Source organism: Triturus cristatus, chromosome 8 (genome assembly GCF_964204655.1).
Source record: "Triturus cristatus chromosome 8, aTriCri1.1, whole genome shotgun sequence".
Lineage (NCBI taxonomy): Eukaryota > Metazoa > Chordata > Amphibia > Caudata > Salamandridae > Triturus > Triturus cristatus.
In genome coordinates this window covers 1,057,494,695-1,057,514,915 of record NC_140591.1, presented here as the reverse complement: position 1 = coordinate 1,057,514,915, position 20,221 = coordinate 1,057,494,695, and the positions used below count along the sequence as shown (strand labels likewise).

The 20,221-nt window shown below is 44.8% G+C and overlaps 1 protein-coding gene across 1 annotated transcript in view; it reads right to left on the bottom strand.

Annotated features, from left to right (window-relative positions):
* LOC146805377 (interleukin-18 receptor 1-like) overlaps positions 1-20,221 on the bottom strand; it is a 372,740-nt gene that overhangs the window by 30,050 nt on the left and 322,469 nt on the right. Inside the window, exon 6 of the mRNA XM_085620501.1 lies at positions 14,361-14,519. Coding sequence (XP_085476627.1) covers positions 14,361-14,519 — 159 coding nt within the window. The remainder of the gene's footprint in view (positions 1-14,360; positions 14,520-20,221) is intronic.

Sequence of the window (20,221 nt, the reverse complement as noted above, 5' to 3'; positions counted from 1 at the left end):
CTCATCCATGGACAAACGGGAGCTAGGGGACCATCTATGCAAACATTCACATCAGTCCACCCTCAACACCACACACCCTGAACTGCAACAATGTGTATCTGTGAAGCCCACATGGACAGGTGGCATTGCACATGCACCCATGGCAAACAAAGGAATGTTGGGACGAACTAAGGTGCACAGACACATCACACAAGGACAGTTTACAACCCTGGGGAATGACAGACATACTGCACAGTATGCGGTACATGGCCATGACCTCAAAGCTCACGTAACCTTCAGAATCCCTGCCACAGTCCCAGGACAATGCAGATGCCAAGGAGAAACACAAGGCACACATGCTGACACCTGCCAGCATTGCAACGGTGAACCCGACAAGAGGGAGCAGTCACACACACATACAAATATCTCAATCACTGAAACTACCACCTAGGGACAACTACATGATATTGCGAACAAACAAGTGCCTTGAGGAACCCTGACTGTGTTCCATCTGTGTCTGACAACATCATCAGCTCTCAGAACTGACAAATCCCAATGATGATACACCAATTAACAGTAGTGTGTCATGCATCCACACATCTTGTAGCCCATTGGAAAAGTAGTGGGATAAACCCAGTACCACTCAGCAAGCATCAACAACAGGAACATATCAAGGGAACACTGTCTGTGTATGAACAGGGATGTGGACACACACACATGCTCATACAACACACACCATGGGCCCAGGCTATGTCACTGGACAACACACTAATTTGAGGGGACACAACTCCTGTGGGAGCCCAGCTGTGCCAAACATATTCACCGCAAGTCCCACTCATGTCTGCAGAACACTTGGTCAGTCAGCCATCAGTTACCACACAATGAAGGCTCAGGTCACAACAGCCTGGGTACGTGAGTCTCCCCTAAGTCTTCTGCACATACCCAAAACATATGTCTAGCAAGTTGCACAGAGGCCCCAGTTGCTCCTATTACAATGATGCCCACACCTGTAGGTCCAGTGTTGATGAGCACAAAGTATGTGGAAGTGACAAATTGGACAATGGGAAGCACATCATATGTGCAGGGGTGCAAGCCACAGATGTGACCATGCCAATGAAATGCTCACAGAGAGATGTCCACAAATAGTTGATCCTGACACACCCAGGTAGCTGCAAAGGATGACATGGATACCCACCAGAATAGGATACATATCTCATGGACCACAGGGAGTACCTCACATCAACACATCAGTATTCAACATTGTAAATCAAGCATTACAGGTGCAAGGACATGTAAAACAACATCAACATAATGTACAGCTAAATCAAGTTCACAGGGATAAAGACAAAAAAAGCTTTATTCCGCATATTAAAAGTGAAACGTCTGTGCAAACAAAAGGCCAATGGCCAGTCCATGTCCAAATGCCAAGGAGTGAACTAGAGTGACAACAGTTACGTATGGGTGGTCCATGCGCCTAGCCGAAGGAGTATCTGTGTCCGACCAGTTAGATACTGACCTGGAGCCTATTCTTCATCATTAACCTGTGACCACACTGAGGAACACAGTTTGTGGCCCAGAGCGGTATTGAGGGTATTTTATTATGATTCACCAACTTTCACGTGCACTTAATTTTAACAATTTGGTCCTGACGAAGCGCCATCGACCTCTTATAGGCGGAAGAAGTGCGAAACATGTTGACCTATGACTGACCTATGACCTATGACCCTTGGGCATAGCGTGCCTCTAGGGTCATAACTTTTCAGCAGTCCAAAGCCTGCTAAGGGTACATCTAATAAAATTTGCTGCATGATGACCCTTTTTTTACATATTTTTCACACCATCTTGCACGCACTTCATTTACCCTCCATCAACAACCCACTCCCCACACACCCACATGCACCATCCGGCGGTCCTCAAAAGATCTCCGACAAAGAGACCCTTCGCGGGGCCCGTAGGGAATTGCAGCGCCGGCCCTACGAGGAGCAACCGCCCGATGATGAAGCATGACACCCTTCGGGGTGTGTGTGGGCAATAGAGGACAAAGAGTGGTCTTCCAGTTTCTTGAGTGGGTTTCCAATCTAGGAAATTTTCACACTCTGCTTTCCTTCCTTTTTCTCTTTTTTAGGGCTTGGTGACTTTATGCACCTGCCCATAGGAACTTTGTCCTCCTGGTGTTAGATATCGAATTTAGGGAGCATGGACACTGGACCTTTTTTAGCTCCTAGATCCCCCCCTCTTTTTGTGATATATGTATTCCTCACTCCTACAAAACTCAGCTACTTGTTCATTTTTGTGTGTGTTGGTGACTCCGGATACCCCAACATGCCGTGGTTGCTGAAACCCCTCAGGAACCCTGTGACACCAGCCAAGCTGCACTACAATGAGGCACATGGTCGGAGCAGGAGGGTGATTGAGCGGACATTTGGCCTACTTAAAAAACGCTTTTGCTGCCTGGACAAGACCGGTGGGGCCCTCCCATATGAGCCTGAAAAGGTGTGCAAAATAATCTTTGTATGTTGCATGCTACACAACATGGCAATGTGGAAAGAGGTGCCTCTCATCCAGGATGACGATGACGATGACCAACCGCCGGCACCTGTGGAGGATCCTGGGCTGGCCCAAGATGCCAGTGATGATGAGGATGGGGTGACGTCCCCTCACAGCTCATCAACAACTTCTTCACCTGAATGTGAGTTTCAAGTGTTGTTATGTGAATGTATGGAGGTAGCCTGGAATGTGTTGTGGCAGCTCTGTTGCTGTCCGAGTGTGTCTGTGTGCCACTTGACTGGATGCGTGCAGTGATGTGTCCATTCAGGTGGTGTGTACTTCACAATAGGGTAGTACTGCTAACTTGTTTTTGTGTAGGTTTCTTGCGACATGTTTTGTGCATGTGTATTGCATTTCTCTCCTGTTCTGCTGTGCTTTTGACTGTGTCTTGTTTCTGTCCTTTCCGTGGTACTTTGCCTGTTGTTTGGTCAACACTGACCCCCAACACCCAGAAGCCAACACCAGTGTGGAAGTTCTCAATTCCCATCAACTGATGTACCACACATCCCTGGACTTCAATTCTCCAACACTTTGTGAGCGTGTGTCCACTGTTACGTAGTATTACCGTGCAACTATTGTGGAATAAACGTGTTGCTGATGTGTAATGAACCTGTGCTATGCTTTGTTATGTGCGTTGTCTGTCTTCCCACATCTGAGTGACATCTGCTTAGCTCACCTGTGGACTTGTTACCACTGACTTGGGTTGGTGTTGTGTCTGTGTATGCCAATATGTTTCAGGTCAACATCATTGTGTGGGATGAGTAACATGGCCATGGTGAGTATGTGTTGTGGTGCCATAGTGGTGTGTCTCCCTCACATGTGTCACATCACTATAACTCACCTTACGTTGGTCACATTGTTGCAGTATTTGTCATGCACTGTGTTGTGTAGCAGATCGACATCTCCCTGAACATGACAAGTTGGAATCACAACAGAGGCAAGTATGGTGTACTGGTGAGTTTATTTTCAAACATGTGTGAGGGAAGTGCACAGGATGGTGGGTGCTGTACATTGTTTTTGGAATCCAAGTTCACATTAGAGTTGGAAGTGTTGGTAGATGAGATGTCCAGAGTAAAGTCCACAGTAATCTGCTACATTGGCCCAACATGAAACCTCCATGTCATGTGGGCGAGTTGTGTGCGATTGGACAAGGTGAACGGGTTGCGCACTGCGCACAAAGAACATTGTCCAGAACAGGTTTAGAGTCCCTGGGGGATGTGCTGGGACATCTGCCTCTCACATGTCCTTCTTCGGACGACCCCTCTTCTTCCGCGGGGGGTGATCCTCATGTGCAGGCCTCTGCGGTGCAGGGAACTCTCCGCCAGAGTCCTCCTCCCTCCCTGTGGCTCTGGCAGATTGTGTTGCAACAGATGTTGTGGCCAGGTTGGTGTTGATCTGGCAGAGGCATTGGAGTATGTACCGATGCACCGCAGTAAGGGCATCCCACTTGGCCTCCATGCGGACATGGTGGGAGACCTGCTCGTGTTGCATGCCCTTGAGGATCCCCACTACCTGGCCAAATCCTCCAGTGCTATCCTGGTATGCATCTATGATGCGTGCCAGGTGGGGGTCATCATGCAGTCCAGACCCCTCGGCAAGGCACGCCATCTTCCTCCCACCCCTCCCAGCACCCCTATCCACACAGGCAGGACCAGCGGCGGGACGCACAGGTGACACTAGGACCCCTTGGGTGGTGTTACTGGTGGTGTTTGCTGTAGCTTCCTGGGGGTCCTGTGTCCCTGTGCTGTGGGTGTTCATTGGCCTTGGTCTGTCCATGTTGGTGGGGTGCCCTGTCGGTGTCCAGATGCTGGAGGTGTGGGTACAGGGGGTGCAGATGTTGATGCTGCTGGTGCTGCATGATGGCTCACACCGGAGGTGCCAGGTTGGTTGTCGTCATCCGAAGAGGACCGAGAGAGAGTCAGACCAGAGAGCTCAGTGTCCGCCAGAGTCTGGGCCGGGGAATCCTCATCATTTGGTGCTGGGTGCCCAGCACCACCTTTGTTTGGAAGAGACACACGATGTGAGTTATGTTTCTACATACATTGATGGTTCACAAACATGACATTTTCTACTTTTCGAACAGATGCCTGCCTGTACACTGCTTTTTCCCAGCTTGTCACGGGCAGAGTTTGATATTGTTGTTGGCCATTTCACAGCATGACCTTGTACTCCCCACAACAGAGCCCAGTGTCAGACATCTTGTCAGTCCCTTCCCACTCCCTGTGAGGCGAGTATGGTTCAGTCTGAGCTTGCTGGGCTATGTGGGTGGGAGTGGATTGTCTGTGACTGCGACTCCCATCATACTTTAGGCTACACCCCCCTTCCCAGCATGCCCATACTTCCTTCCTCTTGACTCTGCTTCCCTGTGAGGGGGTGTGACACCAATGGAAAGATGGCTGACTGCAGTCCTGGTGTTTGTTGGTGCTCAGTTCCCAGCATGGTCTTGTGCTCCCCACAACAGAGCCCAGTGTCAGACATCTTGTCAGTCCATTCCCACTCCCTGTGAGGTGAGCATGGTTCAGTGGGAGCTTGCTGGGCCATGTGGGTGGGTTTAGATTGTCTGTGAATGCGACTCCCATCATACTCTTGGCTATACCCCCCTTCCCAGCATGCCCATACTTCCTTCCTCTTGACTCTGATTCCCTGTGAGGGGGAGTGACAGCAATGGCAAGATGGCTGACTGTGAAATCCTGGTATTTGTTTGGCTACAAGTCCAATGACAGCCCCTGTGCATCACACTGCAGCACCCAGTATGGGTATCTTTTGCTGATATTTCAATGAGGTGTGCGTCAATGCAGTCTACCCGGTGAGTTGTGTGGAGTTTGTGTTGAGGGGGGGTGTGTCTCAACATGCTGGTAAGTATGGTCAGGGCTGTCAGTCCTCCTTCCCATCATGAAACGTGCTTCCATTGTAGGGCGTGCAAGTTGTCTTTCAGGATGTCAGTCAGTGGTGTCCTGCTTCTGATTTGCACACAACCCCTATCAGGGCCTTGTGCTCCCCACAGAAGGACCCAGTGTCAGCCATCTTGTCAGTCATTTTCCACTCCCTGTGATGTGGGCATGTTTCAATGAGGTCTTGTTCGGCCAATCAGGAGGGGGAGCATTCTCTGTGACTACAGGCCCCATCATGCTTTTGCATGCACTCACTTCACCTGCATCCCTACAATTCCTTCCTGTCAATCAGCTGCACTGTGAGGTAGTGTGTTTGTGGTGGCAACCTGTCTGGCAGTGTCTATTTAGCTTTGTGCCACTGGCTTGCTCTATTTGTTTGTAGGTTGGGGCATGTCATAACACAGTTCCAAGTCACTATGAGATTGCAGGTATTGTGTTTGTCTGACTGGCATACACATCTTGGGACGATTATCTATTGGTTACTGTAGCTTTGCTTGCGGTGCATGGTTTCACTGTCCCCTTGCCACACAATCTTGGGTATGTTGTTTGTGTACTCACCAGGCTCTGGGATGTCTGTTAGGCCATGGACGCTCTCTGGTGGTAGGATGCCCCGCACCTTCTCCTCCCAGATCCTGAAGTAGACTGGTTTGGCAGGAGGGTCACCGCTGGTGCACTGACTCAGGGCGTGATCTTTTTCGATGAGTTTCTTGACCCTCCTGCGCACATCATACCACCTGTTCTGGATATCGTCCTTTGTGCGCCTTGCTGGTGCTTGGGCGTTCACCTTGTCCCCAATCCTCGCCCACATCTTTGTTTTCTGTGACATGGGGGTCCTTTGGACCAATGTACCAAACAAATGTGGCTCTACTCTGATGATCTTGTCTACCAGCACTTCTAACTCACTATCTGTGAACTTTGGATTCTTCTTTGGCGGCATGGTGATGGGTGGTGGTGGTGAAGGATGTGTGGGTGATGGTACAAGTGAGGGTGGGTTGGTGTTGGTTTTGCTGGCTGTATGTGTGTGTGCTTTTGGATGAGGTGCTGATGGTGTGTGGGTTGTGTGATGTGTGAGTTGCGAGTGTGTCTGTGGTTGCTGTGTAATGGTGTTTGCTGCTGGCTGTGTCTCCTGTTTGCAAGGGATGATGGTAGTGATTGTAGTCCTTTGTATAGTCGGAGTTGTGGGTGTGTCTTTGTCCCATGTTTTTTTATTTGGTATTTATTGGCTTTGTCATTGCTTGTTTGGTCCTTTTTTTGTCTTTTTTCCTTTGGGTTTTGTAGTTCATGTGACGGAAACGGATGCTGCTGTAGTCTCGTGCGGGCTTCTCCGCCTCGTTCACGCTGCCTATCTTCTGTGTTTGATACGCGTCGGTCGTGAAGGTCTCTATTTCTTGTGTGCCCGGTTTTCTGTGCATGTCGGTCGTGCGGCTTGGTCTCCGGTTTTACACACATTGCATCGTACTGCGCGGATCGAACATCGCGGGTACGGGTCGGTCGGGTTCATTCCAGGTCCGTGTCAGTTGGTGAAAATCGCGTTGGTTTTCCGGCCGGATCACTATTTTCCCTACGGCTCGGTCGTATGGCTTGTATTCCGTATGTGTCAGTTGTAATTCACTCGTGTTGCATCGTACTGCACGGGTCGTACGGTGCTGGTCCGTGTCGGTCGGTATTCGGTCCGGGTCCGTGTTGGTCGGTTCGTTTTGCGGCCGGTATCGGAATCAGTCCCTATGTGTGCATGTTTGTTTGGCTACCCTTCTCGGGCTGGTCAAACACATATGCGCACTTAGGTTTCGCCAACCTCGCTGTATTCCACAGCCAGATTGGAGAAATAGTACAGACTCCTGTGCCGGAGCAGAGCGTCAAACCAGCCCACTCAGGCCAATTCCCGTGCTGCTCTCATAGCATGAGAGCAGAGTGCGGTTTGCACAGGGAGTCTGTGATGCTGTCCAGAGTCTGCTGGGACCTGGAAGACCGTGGTGCGATGCATGAGGTGGCTGGCAGCTTCAGGTACGTTTTCCTTTCTTTTTTTTATTATTATTAAAATCTCCCCAGCGCTCCCCCTCCTGCTCTTCCCCTATGCCCCCTCCACCCGCTCACCACTTTTTGTTTGTGGCGGCCGCCACTAAGCTTATGCCATTGCAAAGCTTCTGTATTCGGTCACCTTTTGTGTTTTGGATAAAATTATATTTATTAGTTAAATGCCATTGCATAAAATAATTTGTTTTCAGCCATCCTTTTCTAAGTTTCAGCACATCTCGGACCCGGTATGCTGCTTTTAGGGAACAGGCAAGCAGGGCTGGGAGATGTCATGTTATGTGTGTTTGTAAAGTCCACCATCACCAGTAGGGGTATACCATAATATCCCTGTGTGTGTAGTGAAAACATTTCTTCATCATGCTTTTATATGTATGATGTCCTAAATACATTTATTTATACTGGTTTTGGCTGCTTCTTAACAATTCAGGGCTCATTAAGTGTCCTACATGGCCTCTTGTTTTTAAAAACCTAAGCTGCCCCTGCTGGGTTAATATACCATTCCATTTGAGGTGTGGCAGTTTTGGTGCTCAGTTGAGGGATGTTCCTATCCATCAGATCTGCAGAGTAGCCACCCAGAAATCAATTCACACAGCTACTATGCATGATTATAAGATACAAATGTTCCATGGTTTCGTGACTCAGGCAGGACAGTGACAGGTTTACTGGGCACAGTAGAGGCCCATGCTGGATATTGGGTGACAGTGCTATAAGCCACATGCAGGAGCGATGTTGGGTGTTGCACACTTAAATCTATTGACCTCCCTTTTTGGTCCAATGGTCCCAGGATGCTGTAGGAATACTGTTGTGCAAATGTGCAGACTGTAGCCTTGGCCCTCAAAGTTTGTGACGTGCTGCAGTGCTGAGAACAGAATATGTGTTCCTGCAGCAATGGGGCACCTCTCTCCCCACATGGCTTCTTGTGATCAACCAGTGTATATGTGAGAGTTGAGGGTGACCAGTGAATGTCTGCAAGATGAACAACGCGTGCTGATCAGAGGATGAGTGTTGTATGAGTGCAGTGTGAGCAGTTCTTCTGACAGTGATATATGTGTATGGAGAGCAGTGTGTGTGTCAAAAAGTGAGGTGTGTAAGTGCCCAGTGAGAGGTGTGAGTACAGATAAAGAGGTATGTGAGTGAAGGGTGTAGTAAGTGAGTGCAGGACGAGGGTGTATGAGTGCACGGTGAAAGATGTGAGTTCAGGGTGGGTGGTGCCTGAGTACAAGATGAGCATTTTGTGAGTGCAAGGTGAGTGGTGTTTGTGTTTACAAAATGAATGGTGTGTGTGTGCGTGCATGGAGAGGGCTGTGTGCATGCTTTGTGTGGTGTGTAAATGTAGTTACATTGAGAGAGGTGTGTGAATGATCTGTAAGTGTAGGGCGAACGGTGTGTGGATGCAGGGCAAGCAGTGAGAGACTGCTGTGTCAGCAGGGAGTAACTAATGGGTAAGAGGTTTATGAGTGGCATGTGACTGCAGGGTGAAAGGTGTCTGAATCCAGGGTGAGCAGTGTGATTGCAACAGAGGCGTAGGAAGGGAGGTGCGGTGGGTGCGGGCTGCTTTTTTAAAGACATATTTTTACCATTTTGTCACCCCCCTCAGTGATGACACTTGTCACCCCCGGCTTGACAAAATGGAAAAAATATGTGTTTTAAACACATATTTTGTGCCATTTTATCAAGCCGGATGTGACAAGAAATTTTCCGCACCGGGTACCACCTGACCTTGCTACACCACTGGATTGCAAGGTAAGAGGTGCTGGAGCAGCGAGTGAGTGCAGAGAGAATGGCATGAGTGGTGTTTGCGCAGGGTGAATGGTGCATGAGTGCTGGTTGAGAGGTGTATGAGTGCAGGGAGAAAGTGCAGTGCAGGGTGAAAAGTGTAGTTTGATTATGAACATGTGTTACAGCTGTGGGAAAGTGGCAGTACAGTTTGCGGTACACTCATCCAGGATTAGAGCAGCAGGAATATCAGCAGACTCATTCAAAAAGTAAGGCAATGGCAAACAAATTGTTTCCTCCGCTCCATACACCCAACCAAAACAATTGACCACAGAGATTCCTGATGTTAGATAACTGGAAAATTCCAAGTTGAAGCTGAGAAGAAAGTTGAAACAGTTAACACGCATTATTGCACTTATCTGTGCTGCCTGCTCTAATTAGATACAACACAGTCCTCCAACACAACAGGCAGCATTTGTGGCACTGAGAAGGGTAACTTGTAGCACTTTCTGACATACTGGAAGTTAAACGTATTTATATCATAATGATGGTCATACCACTTTTTTGTCAGTTTTCATCAGTTCACTGTTGTCTAACCACCTTTCTTAAAGGCCTCTTTGTAAGCTTATATTTTGCCAATATTCACCAGGAAGCTAAAAGAGCCACGTTGCTTTGCTCTTAGCCATAAAACCTTTCACTCCTTATGATCCAATGCCTCAAGGCATGTTTACATAATCCATAATGAGAAATATATGGCATCTTCTGTAGTGTCTTCAATGGAAGAAGAGGACACAGGTACACAGGAGAATCAGGTAAGCAGGGTTTATTCACCTCAGCCATCGACTGCCTAGTTCAACCGCCTTTTCATGGAATCTCCATTTGCATTCTTAAACAGACATTCCACATGGAACCATGCTAGAAGAGTATTCTTTACAGTTTAAAGCCACAATACAATGTCACACATCTCCCTCCTTTACAACAAAAGAATTAGAAATAGAAATATGAAACAAACATATTGTACAAAGTTTCCATTAAATGGAAATATGAAGAAAACATATCATACATAGTCTTTCATGTACTCTGGGAAAAATGTGAAGGAAACATATCATACATAGTCTTTCATGTTCTTGAAGGAACAATATCATACATAGTCTTTCATGTACTCTGGGAGACTTCGCACCCTCTGACTCCTTTCTCTGACACACGTCAGTGAACCTGGAGGCCCAGTTGAAGAAGGAGTGGCGTTCGTCAAGGGGTAAGAAGGGTTAACAAGAACCCCCTGCCCATTAAAGGAGGACAGATTAGGATTAACTACAACAACACGATTTTTGTTCCAAATCCTGCCATCTTCAGTTTTAACAGCATTTCTGAATAATTTGATTACCGACTTACACCTTGAAAACTTAGACCAAGGCTGACATCCGACTGGAGCTTTATCAAAGATTTTATTTTTAATTTTTTTTTATCAAAGATGTTTTGCAACCCGACTGGAGCTTTAATCTTTACCATATCACCAACTTTCACATCACTAAAATGAGCAGATTTCCTATTTTCAAAATATGCTTTCCTCTCGACCTGTTTATTCACCTTCCTGTTTCGTCAAACACCAAATTGATTGTCAACAAGACCTTTGTTTAAATTCATCCATCCGGGACATACTTTTGAATTAGGTGCTCTTTCCTTAAAGAGTTCAAAGGGTGACCTCCCAGTAGTTAAATGTGGTGACATACGATAGGCTGTAATTTTGTCCTGCAAACCCTCTTTCCAGTTCAAATTATTCACCCTTGCGAGTTGTATACTTTCTTTGAGAGTTTTATTAACTCTTTCTACTGCTCCATTTGTTTCCGGGTGGTAAATAGCACTTCATTTTTTAACAATACCACAGTTACTAAGAAAGCTTAAGAACTCTCTAGAACAGAATTATGGCCCATTGTCAGAAAGAATACTATTGGGAAAACTTTCTCTTTTAAAGATTCCTTCTAAAAATTTAATGACACACCCTGTAGAAATGTCTCTAACTGCACCCACCTCAATCCACCTGGAATATAGATCTAGAACTACAATAAGATATGGCGTGTCACTCACACCTCGCAACGGACCCACAATATCAATAGCAATCTCGTCCCAAGGATACTTTGGTAATTTCCTACATACCATAGGAACTCGTCTAGTTTTTCATATCTTATCACTCGCACAACATTCTACACACTCCCGAACCAACCTTTCGACTTCTAAGTCCATGCCTGGCCATCAAAATTGTAATCTTATAAACTCTTTTGTCTTAACTATCCCAAGATGCCCAGAGTGAGCTAAACTGAGATGTTTACTTCTTATACCTGCTGGAGGAACAAGCTTGGGACCTCGAGCAAGAAGACCATCAATAACTGAGAGCTCTTCCCCAATCAGAGCCCACGGTTTCTCCAAATGCTTGTTACTCTTCAACATTTCTATAACATTCTTAATCTCTAGATCTTTCTCAATTTCATCTTTCCATTCCGATTCACTAATAGCACCAGAGGTCACCTCACAAACATTGACAACATCATCCTCTTTGATAACATCTTCATCTAAGTTAATCATGTTAGCATTAACCAACCTAGAAACACAGTCAGCAGAATTATTGATAACCCCAGGAATATAATCCACCTCAAAATCAAATTCTTGGAGAGAAATAATCCACTTTCTAATCATCGAAGATATAGAATCTAAACCTTTTTATGAGAAAACTTATTTAAGTGGTTTGTGGTCAGACAAGACCTTTACTTTGTTACCCCTAACAAGATTCCTAAATTTCCTTAGAGCCCAGAAGATAGCCAGCGATTCCTGTTCAATAACTGAATAATTAGACTCTGGACCTCTCAGACACCTTGATGCACAAGCAATCAATTTTTCTACACCCTCATACCTTCAAATTAAGACCGCTCCTAGTCCCTTTATACTGGCATCAGTCAAAAGGTAAGTGGCATGTCCTGGCACAAACGCTTATAACGAAGGAGCTTTCATCAAATCTTTTTTTATGGAATGGAACTCATTTTCACACTTGTCAGACCATTGAAAAACGACACTCTTAGCTGTAAGTTTCCTCAGATTTTGAGTTTTGTCAGCATAACCAGGAATAAACTTACTATAGAACTCCACCATTCCAAGAAATGATAGAAGTTGCTCTTTATTGATTGGTTCATTCATGTTCACAATAGTATCAACCAATTCTTTCTTTGGTAAAACACCATGTCCAGTAATACAATGTCCAATGTAATTGACCTCCTCAACACCAAACTTGCACTTCTCCCTATTTAAAGTTAGACCCGATTCCCTCAGGCGTTCTAACACCGCACACACTCTTGAGTAATGTTCTGAATTAGAAATACCAAAAATTAATAGATCATCTTGAAAGCACCTAACACCATTAAGCCCTCTCAAGATCCTTGACATGATACGCTGTAAAACCGCAGCAGCGGATACAAGCCCAAAAGGCATTCTACGAAATTTGTAAGTGCCCATAGGTGTCACGAACGCAGTCAACTCTTGTGACAACTCATCAAGTTCAACCTGGTGATAGGCTGACGCCAAATCAAGTGTGGTGAAGAACTTTGCACCCAATAAGGTTCCAACCATCTCGTCAATGTTGGGCAATGGGAAACGGTCTACTATAACTTCTTTATTAAGGGAGTGCAAATCAATGCAAAGCCGAAGTTCTCCATTGGCCTTCTTAGCTACCACTATGGGAGCCAACCATTCTGTTGCTTATACTGGCTCAATAACACCTACTTCTATTAAACGTTCAATCTCCTTTTGAACACCGATTTGTTCACTGACAGGTATTCTTCTACTTTTGGCAACTTCTTGAACCGCATCCTTTCTCAGCCGAATGCGATGTCTGTATCCCTTGAGACATCCAAGTTTGTCTCCAAACACCTCTGGAAATTGTTCTGCAAACATTGAGCCTAGGTCATCAACTTGTTGTATCTGAACTTGAGGAACCGTATTAGGATTGAGAGTGACACCCAAAAGACGTTGGTGAGGCCACCCTAGAAGCGCATCACCACGCTTAGCTACGTACACCTTACCAGCAATCGTGCGTCCACACAACTCTATTGTTGCTAAAAAATACCCCAACATTTTAATAGTTGTGCCACCATAACATTGAGGAGAAACATTACTTTTGACAAGTTTAGCAGAGGTCTTGAAATGTTTTATAAAGATGTCCTCATTAATTATGGTTAAGTGAGAACACGAATCAAATTTGAATTCCAATTCAACCCCTTCAATATTAACCAAGTGAGATGGAAAGCTTCTAGTACATCAAAACATTTTTTTAAGTTTGCTGCCTCTGCCAGCACACACATAGTGGCCTTCTTTGAGTGTTTATCTAATAAAGTTTTACACAAATATTCAAACTCATTCGTCCCTGTCTTTGAATGGGATTAAAAGCCATTTGAAGATGTTGAACTATGGCAGGGCGTGGGGCACTGCCGGTCCCTTGCAGAATAATAGCTCAAATCAACTGCCTTTTCGCCCTATGCTGTGCAGTGGAAGCCCGAAGCAAAACAAGAATGACACTTCAATAGACCAATGGATGAAGAGGGGTGAAGGAAGGGTCCTATAAGTTAGTGGGTTTTCTATGTACATTTTAGTAAAATCAAAAGTCTTTAACACCAACCAAAAGGCATATACTGCAGTTATACATTTCCTTCCGTATACATTGTTTCCTCAGATATGTACTTTTTACATACAGTAGTTATCCTAATCACAAGGAGCTGGTGACACTGAAGTGCAGTTACAGTGTGGTTGGTCTTGAATGTGGCAGTATTTAAAGTAGTGTAAAGTGTGGTTCTCAGTGATAATCATTGTGAATGTTTGTTGTATTTTGGTTGAATTTTTGACGTTCACAAGAAAGTCAGTATTTTTCATGGAATCGGTGGTGGATGTGATCTATGAAAACCTTTCCAGAGAACATTTAAAATAAAAGTTGACATGCAAATATCATGCTCTCTTATTTTCACCATTTTTGATGATAAAGTCATGATCTAGAACGTGCCTTCTTTTAATCCTCCATGCATATTTCATTATTGATTAAAAACCGGGTTCTCAACACCTAAAATGTTGATTCTGATTGATGACTTTAAACCACAAGTTACTGATATTAATTGTTATATAAAATATAATTGTTATACGAGATGCACATTTTCTTACCTCCACCTGGTACAACATCCCGTTCAAATATGCACAAGTTGTATCCGAAATGGTTTTCCAGAGTATAGGCTAAAATATCCAAAGCAAATTTTCTCTCCTCCTCATTGTCAAGCACTGCATACTTCAGGTAAGAAACATATGCGTCGTATTCTTTTCCATCTAAAAACATAAAATAACATGAAATTAATTAATATTCAAGGCTCATTCATATTGCGCACGGATTCATTTAATTTAACATTGTATTGCATAATATGGTCTAACCTTTACAAAATGAAAAAAAAAACACGTTACACATAAGTCGGTCACTTTAAGACATATCTTTAAAAACAATTATAAATGTGTCATCAATAAATAAGAATACATCACAATTCCCGTTCATCAGGGGCTACTCGCAAAGGTATTACAAGAATATGAATTTGTACTCCTGGAATATTACTTCCTGTACTGATAAATGAAATCCTAAAAAGGATCTCTTAAGTATGAATTTTTCCTTCAAGAGTCAGTGGTGTTCAGCATGGCTCGCGGGTGGGGGGGGTCGGGTGTGTCACGGGAGGGTGTCACACGGGGGGGGAGGAATACATTTTTTTATAGACTTACCTTGTGACCACGTTTTTGCTCCTGCTCTACTGCCTCTGACTCCAGGAACAGGAAGCAGTCAGCCAGGCTCCCTCCCCTAAGCCAATCACAATGCTGCATTGTGATTGGTCTGAGCTCTGCAAGGGGCTGGAGGGGTGAGCATGTTCTTTATGCAGGCTGTAATGCAGCCTTTATGGAGGACGGGGAAAGTGCACCGACCAAACAGTCATTGCGCACTTAGGAATGGGCAAACCCCTCCCCCATGCTCCAAGAGCAGAGCAGCCACATCCACCCACCCACCCGTCCACAAAGCAGCAGTTACTCTCATTTTATGTTTCTACTTGGCACTGATTAAAAGCGGAGGAGCTGTCACTGTCAAGAGTGTACTGAACGATACACATGTAGTTAGTTCTAAATGCTAGGTGCAAACGTTGGACTGACAAAATAAATTGGCTGGAAAATGTTCATTATCTACAAAAAAGTGGGTGGAAGAGTGAAAAATCAAGGTGGTACACATGGACTGTTACACAATAAATATACAAAAGGGTATGTAAGTTTTAATTCTCAAATGCTGCACCCAAATCTACTCCATTAGTTCTACATTACATACAGGTTCAAAGCTTTTTAGACACTCACCTCCTTTTTAGACCTCACAACTGAGGTGGTGAAGTGAGCTAAAGAACGATGATGGATTCAACCCAGATCTGTGACTGGGGTTGAGTGTCTGAAAAGTTTCAACACTCCGTCCATCATCTCCTTGTGTTTGCTTTGTTCACCCTAAGTTGTCAGGGTATGCCCAGACGTGGTTCCCCTGCTTACTTTGCCACTGGATTCAAGCTAACCTGGCTGATGAGGGGTGTTGCCCCGAAACTGGTCCCAGGATGCTTGTTTCTGGTCCAGGGAGGACCTGACTTGGCAGTTCCGGATGCCCGGTGCCCATGGGGCTCAGGGTAAAGACTGATTTGCATATGGCTGGGTCTAAACTGGGGTGGCGAAGTGAGCTAAAGAACGATGATGGATTCAACCCAGATCTGTGATTGGAGGTAAGTGTCTGAAAAGTTTCAGCACTCTGTCCATCATCTCCTTGTGTTTGCTCAGTTATGCAGGGGACATTTAGCTCAAGATAGCAATTAAAGTTCGAGCAGTTGTTAGGGATGCTCATCAGCTTTTTCCGGAATGTATCTTCTATTGATTGTATAGCCACTGGATTAATGTGTCTCCATACTACTGCTACGTAGGAGGCTACTGAACAGGATTTTGCCGCATATACTTTTTAAAACAATATTGAATTGTTTCGACCCTAGCTTTTTAAAAACAAAAAAAATGTTGTTAATAATTTTTTTCCATCATTTACCCTCTATTTGTCACCATGTGGGACCATGTTGTCATGTTATCAAATGTCACCCTTAGGTAGGAAAAGATCTCCGTCTGGGCCACTGTCCGCCCTGTAATAAAAAAAGTTGGAACTTTCTTGACCTTATGACCTGTAACAAAAAAAGTACTTTGCCTCAGTTGTTTGTAAGTCCAAGTTTTTCATAAAATTCACGTAGGTATCTAACAACTTACAACTTCTGGAGGGCCCTTCCTGTACTGGCAATTAGAACTGCATCATCTGCACACAATAATATTGGAATACGGATCTTGCTCATTGAAGGGACATCCAAGGTTGATTCTAGAAGGGGGACCTCTACTTCATTGGTGTATAATGACAACAAAAAGGGGGTGAGGACACACCCCTGATGAACACCCCTAGAGATTGAAAAACATCCAGTAGGCTCCCCCTGTTGCCCATATTAGACACAAGCAGCAGCCCTCTCGTTCAGTTAATGAATGAGATTATTGCTTGGTCAACACCCATCTCCTTCATAATCGCCCATAAGTGAGAATGGGCGACACAATCAAAGGCTGCAGATAGGTCCATAAAAGCCAAGTAAAGCTTTTCTTGTTTGACTTGGCTGTACTTGGAAATGAGCAAACTCAGATTGAGACATTGGTCTTGGGTACCTTTACTCTTTTTAAATCAATATTAGGATGGGATCATAACTTTGTTAGTCATTGCCCATTCCTCTAGTATATTCAGTAGGACTCTGCCCCTAGGTTTTGCAGTGCTATCCATAAGCGAAAAGGGCCTATAGTTTTAAGGATCTGATTTGTCGCCCTTTTTAAAGATGGGTATTCAAATAGATTTTTGCCATGACTCCAGCTTGCCCACTTTGGCTATCACATTAAAAACGTGGACCCCAGAGTTCAGGGAGCTCCGAAAAAAAATCTATCGGGGTTCCATACGGACCCGTGGCCTTATTACTGGAGCACTGGGAAAGGGATTCACTGATCTCCAGATGGTTAAAAGTAAGAACCGGCTTGGGGACAGCATGATATCCTTTGGGAATAAAAAAGGTTCCCTCTCGTTTACCTTCAAATCTTTTTGTGAAGTGCACCACCCATGATTTCTCATCCACATGGTTGTCTAATTCAGGGTCTGTGGATGTTTTAAAAAAGGGGGCATTAATTACTGCTCAGAAATACCTGGAATTGTTTGAAGCCGAGGCTTAGTAGAGTTGTTCCCAAGCTTCCCCCTTTAATGCATTTAATCTAGTCTTCCAGGCAATTTTTTTATTGTTGTCGGGCAAGCCTGAACTGAGCCGGATTTCTTGGACTCATTTTAAGGGTTTGGTTTAGGTTTGAAAGTGAATTTGTACAGTGTTGATCAAACCACTTCTGGCCCTTATGGTTATGGGCTGTACTAGTTTTTATTGAATTGTTTTTTACCTCCTGTAGGATTAGTTCAAAAGCAGTAATAATACTGGAGGGTTCACAATTTATCTCAAGACAGGCCATAATTTCATTGTGCCTACTGGCTAGGACCAGAGGGATACATTATTCCCTATTAATTTTCTCCCACTGTAGTTGGATCCCATTTTTCCTTGATACATAGGGTCTTATATGTGTAATCTGAATCCCACAAATCCTCTCCCAGTACAATTGACAAGATATGTCTGCAGGATCACTGAAACTAGAAAAATTAGTTTTAATGTTGTTGAAAGCCCCTGCAAGAAAAGCACAAAAAACCTGCTCCATCCTCATCCGAGAGGCCATAAATCAAATTAGAAGATGAACAGCAACTATGCACATTGAAATCACCCATCCATATAACTCTGGGAATTTTCTTGCAGTTATTAAATGTCGTTTAATTTTCTTCAAGTAGGGCTGCAACCTTATACATTTCACCCCCACAATGATTATTATAATAGTTCATTATAAATACGGTGTTATCATCTGGACCTTTAAGATATAATATGTTGTAGTATTGGGAATCATTATGGGAGGATAAGACTTCAAATCTCAAGGTAATTCTTTAATAGAGTCAATATGTTGCTCCTCATGCAGCCAGAGTTTGAAGCAATGGCACGAGCATGGAATGTTCTATAACCATCTATTTAAGTGGGCCTGATTCCCAAGTCTCCTGTAGGCAAATTAGATCAAAAGAAGTTATATACTTGATCCACTCTTGGTTAGTCAGTTTGTGTCCTAAGCCTGCAATATTCCATGTAATGACTGGGATCCTTTCTTTACTCTTGGGAGGTTGGTTTAAGAGATCGAATCCCTCACGTACACTGGTGGTCACTACTTCGGGGGAAAGTTCTTTCGTTCTTTGTCAGTCACAAGCTTCCAAATCTGACAGGAAGGTAAATCGGTTGGAGGTTAGCAAGGGGGTGACTCCGTGTCTTGTGTGGTGTTGAATAGCCAATGGGTGAGGGACAGTGAATTAGTCCAATGATCCACTTGGTTTAGACAGTTGGGGTGCTGGTTTATAAAATAAGCCGAGTGGGAGAACAAGCATCTGTGATGCTGTTATCTGGGTTTTAGGCAATACATATGGGAGGTTCTGGGCCATGAGAGATGACTTGAGGGTTAAAACTACACAGTCCCTGCTGATTGATTTATCAGAGCTTCCCACCCAAGCCACTCTTCATGCCATTAGAATATTAATCTGCCCTTCTGCTTGATCATCAATGTGCTTATAAATCCAGTGGCGTGCTTTGTGAATCAATGGCTAGTTATTTATTTTTGCATACTTTTAGTTCTGGGGTGTTAGCCAGAAGGACCACATAAGGGCACACAGCTGGCAGAAGGTCTAATCTTGTCCCTACACAAACTCTCCGCATGTTGAAGCAAGTAACCTCTGACCCTGGGTCTTGATTGCACCAATTCCGGTCCCAGGATGGACTCTGTCTTGGTGGCTCTGCTACCAAATCTGCTGGAGGTATTGAGGCCATTGTATGTTATGAACAAGTACCAGCAGACAAAGGGAAAAATATTGGGACAGTAGAGGGGGGTTGAGGCTCCTGGTTCACAGAGACAGAATGGCTAGGGCCATTGCAGTCCAACGTATTGTCTACCCCCTCAGTAACGGCTGCATACAAGGCTGGAGTTGGACCCTTTAAGGATAATATCCTAGTCCACTTCCCTCAAGGGTTTTGAAGGTTTTTTGGCTATTAGCACTATGATTGCATTCTCAATGGACTCTAGGCATTGAAGAATTGGGAGTAACAGCACAGAAATGTTGTCATAAAGATCGTTCCAATTCGGGCTCTTTGGGTGCATGTCATTTATGTGGCAGAGCTGGTGGGGTTGGCAGGGTTAGCTAAGACTTTCTAGGTCTCTTAGCATTACTAAGGAGAGAAGCTTTAGCGAGGCCTCTTTTTCTTTTACAGACATGATCTGATACTGAGGCAGAGGATGCTGTGCAACTTGGCATTGTATTGGAATAAACAGGCAAGATAGGTAAGAGAGGATTAGGAACTACATCTTGGGTTGTCTGTACCGCTTTACCCACGTCTGATAGTAGCTCCTTATCAACATCCACTGCACCCATCAAGATTCTTCTTTCTGTGTGAGCAATCTCTTTTACTATAGCTGTGGTGGCTTTGACAAGAAACAAATCTAAAGAAGGTTAGCGTTACCTCCTCTGAAGGCGGGTGGGATGTCTTCTTCATGCCCATCCTTTGTCATCTTCCTCCTTGTATAGATGTTAAAGGGGAGCCCAGCTCAGCCTCCTTCGGGCTCCGATGGGTGTGGATGGGCCGCCCTTAGCCCGGGCTTCGCCAGGGCGTGTCCTCTGTGCATCCCGTGCCACAGGACTGCGTCACGCTATTTAGCAAGCTCGGGAGCAAAGCAGATACATAGTCCCCAGCGGTGTGGCGAAAGGCAGCACGGCTCACTCCCCCACCAGCAACAGCAGCAGGAACTGTTAGCGGCTACACCAGCTGCAGGACTGCATTGTT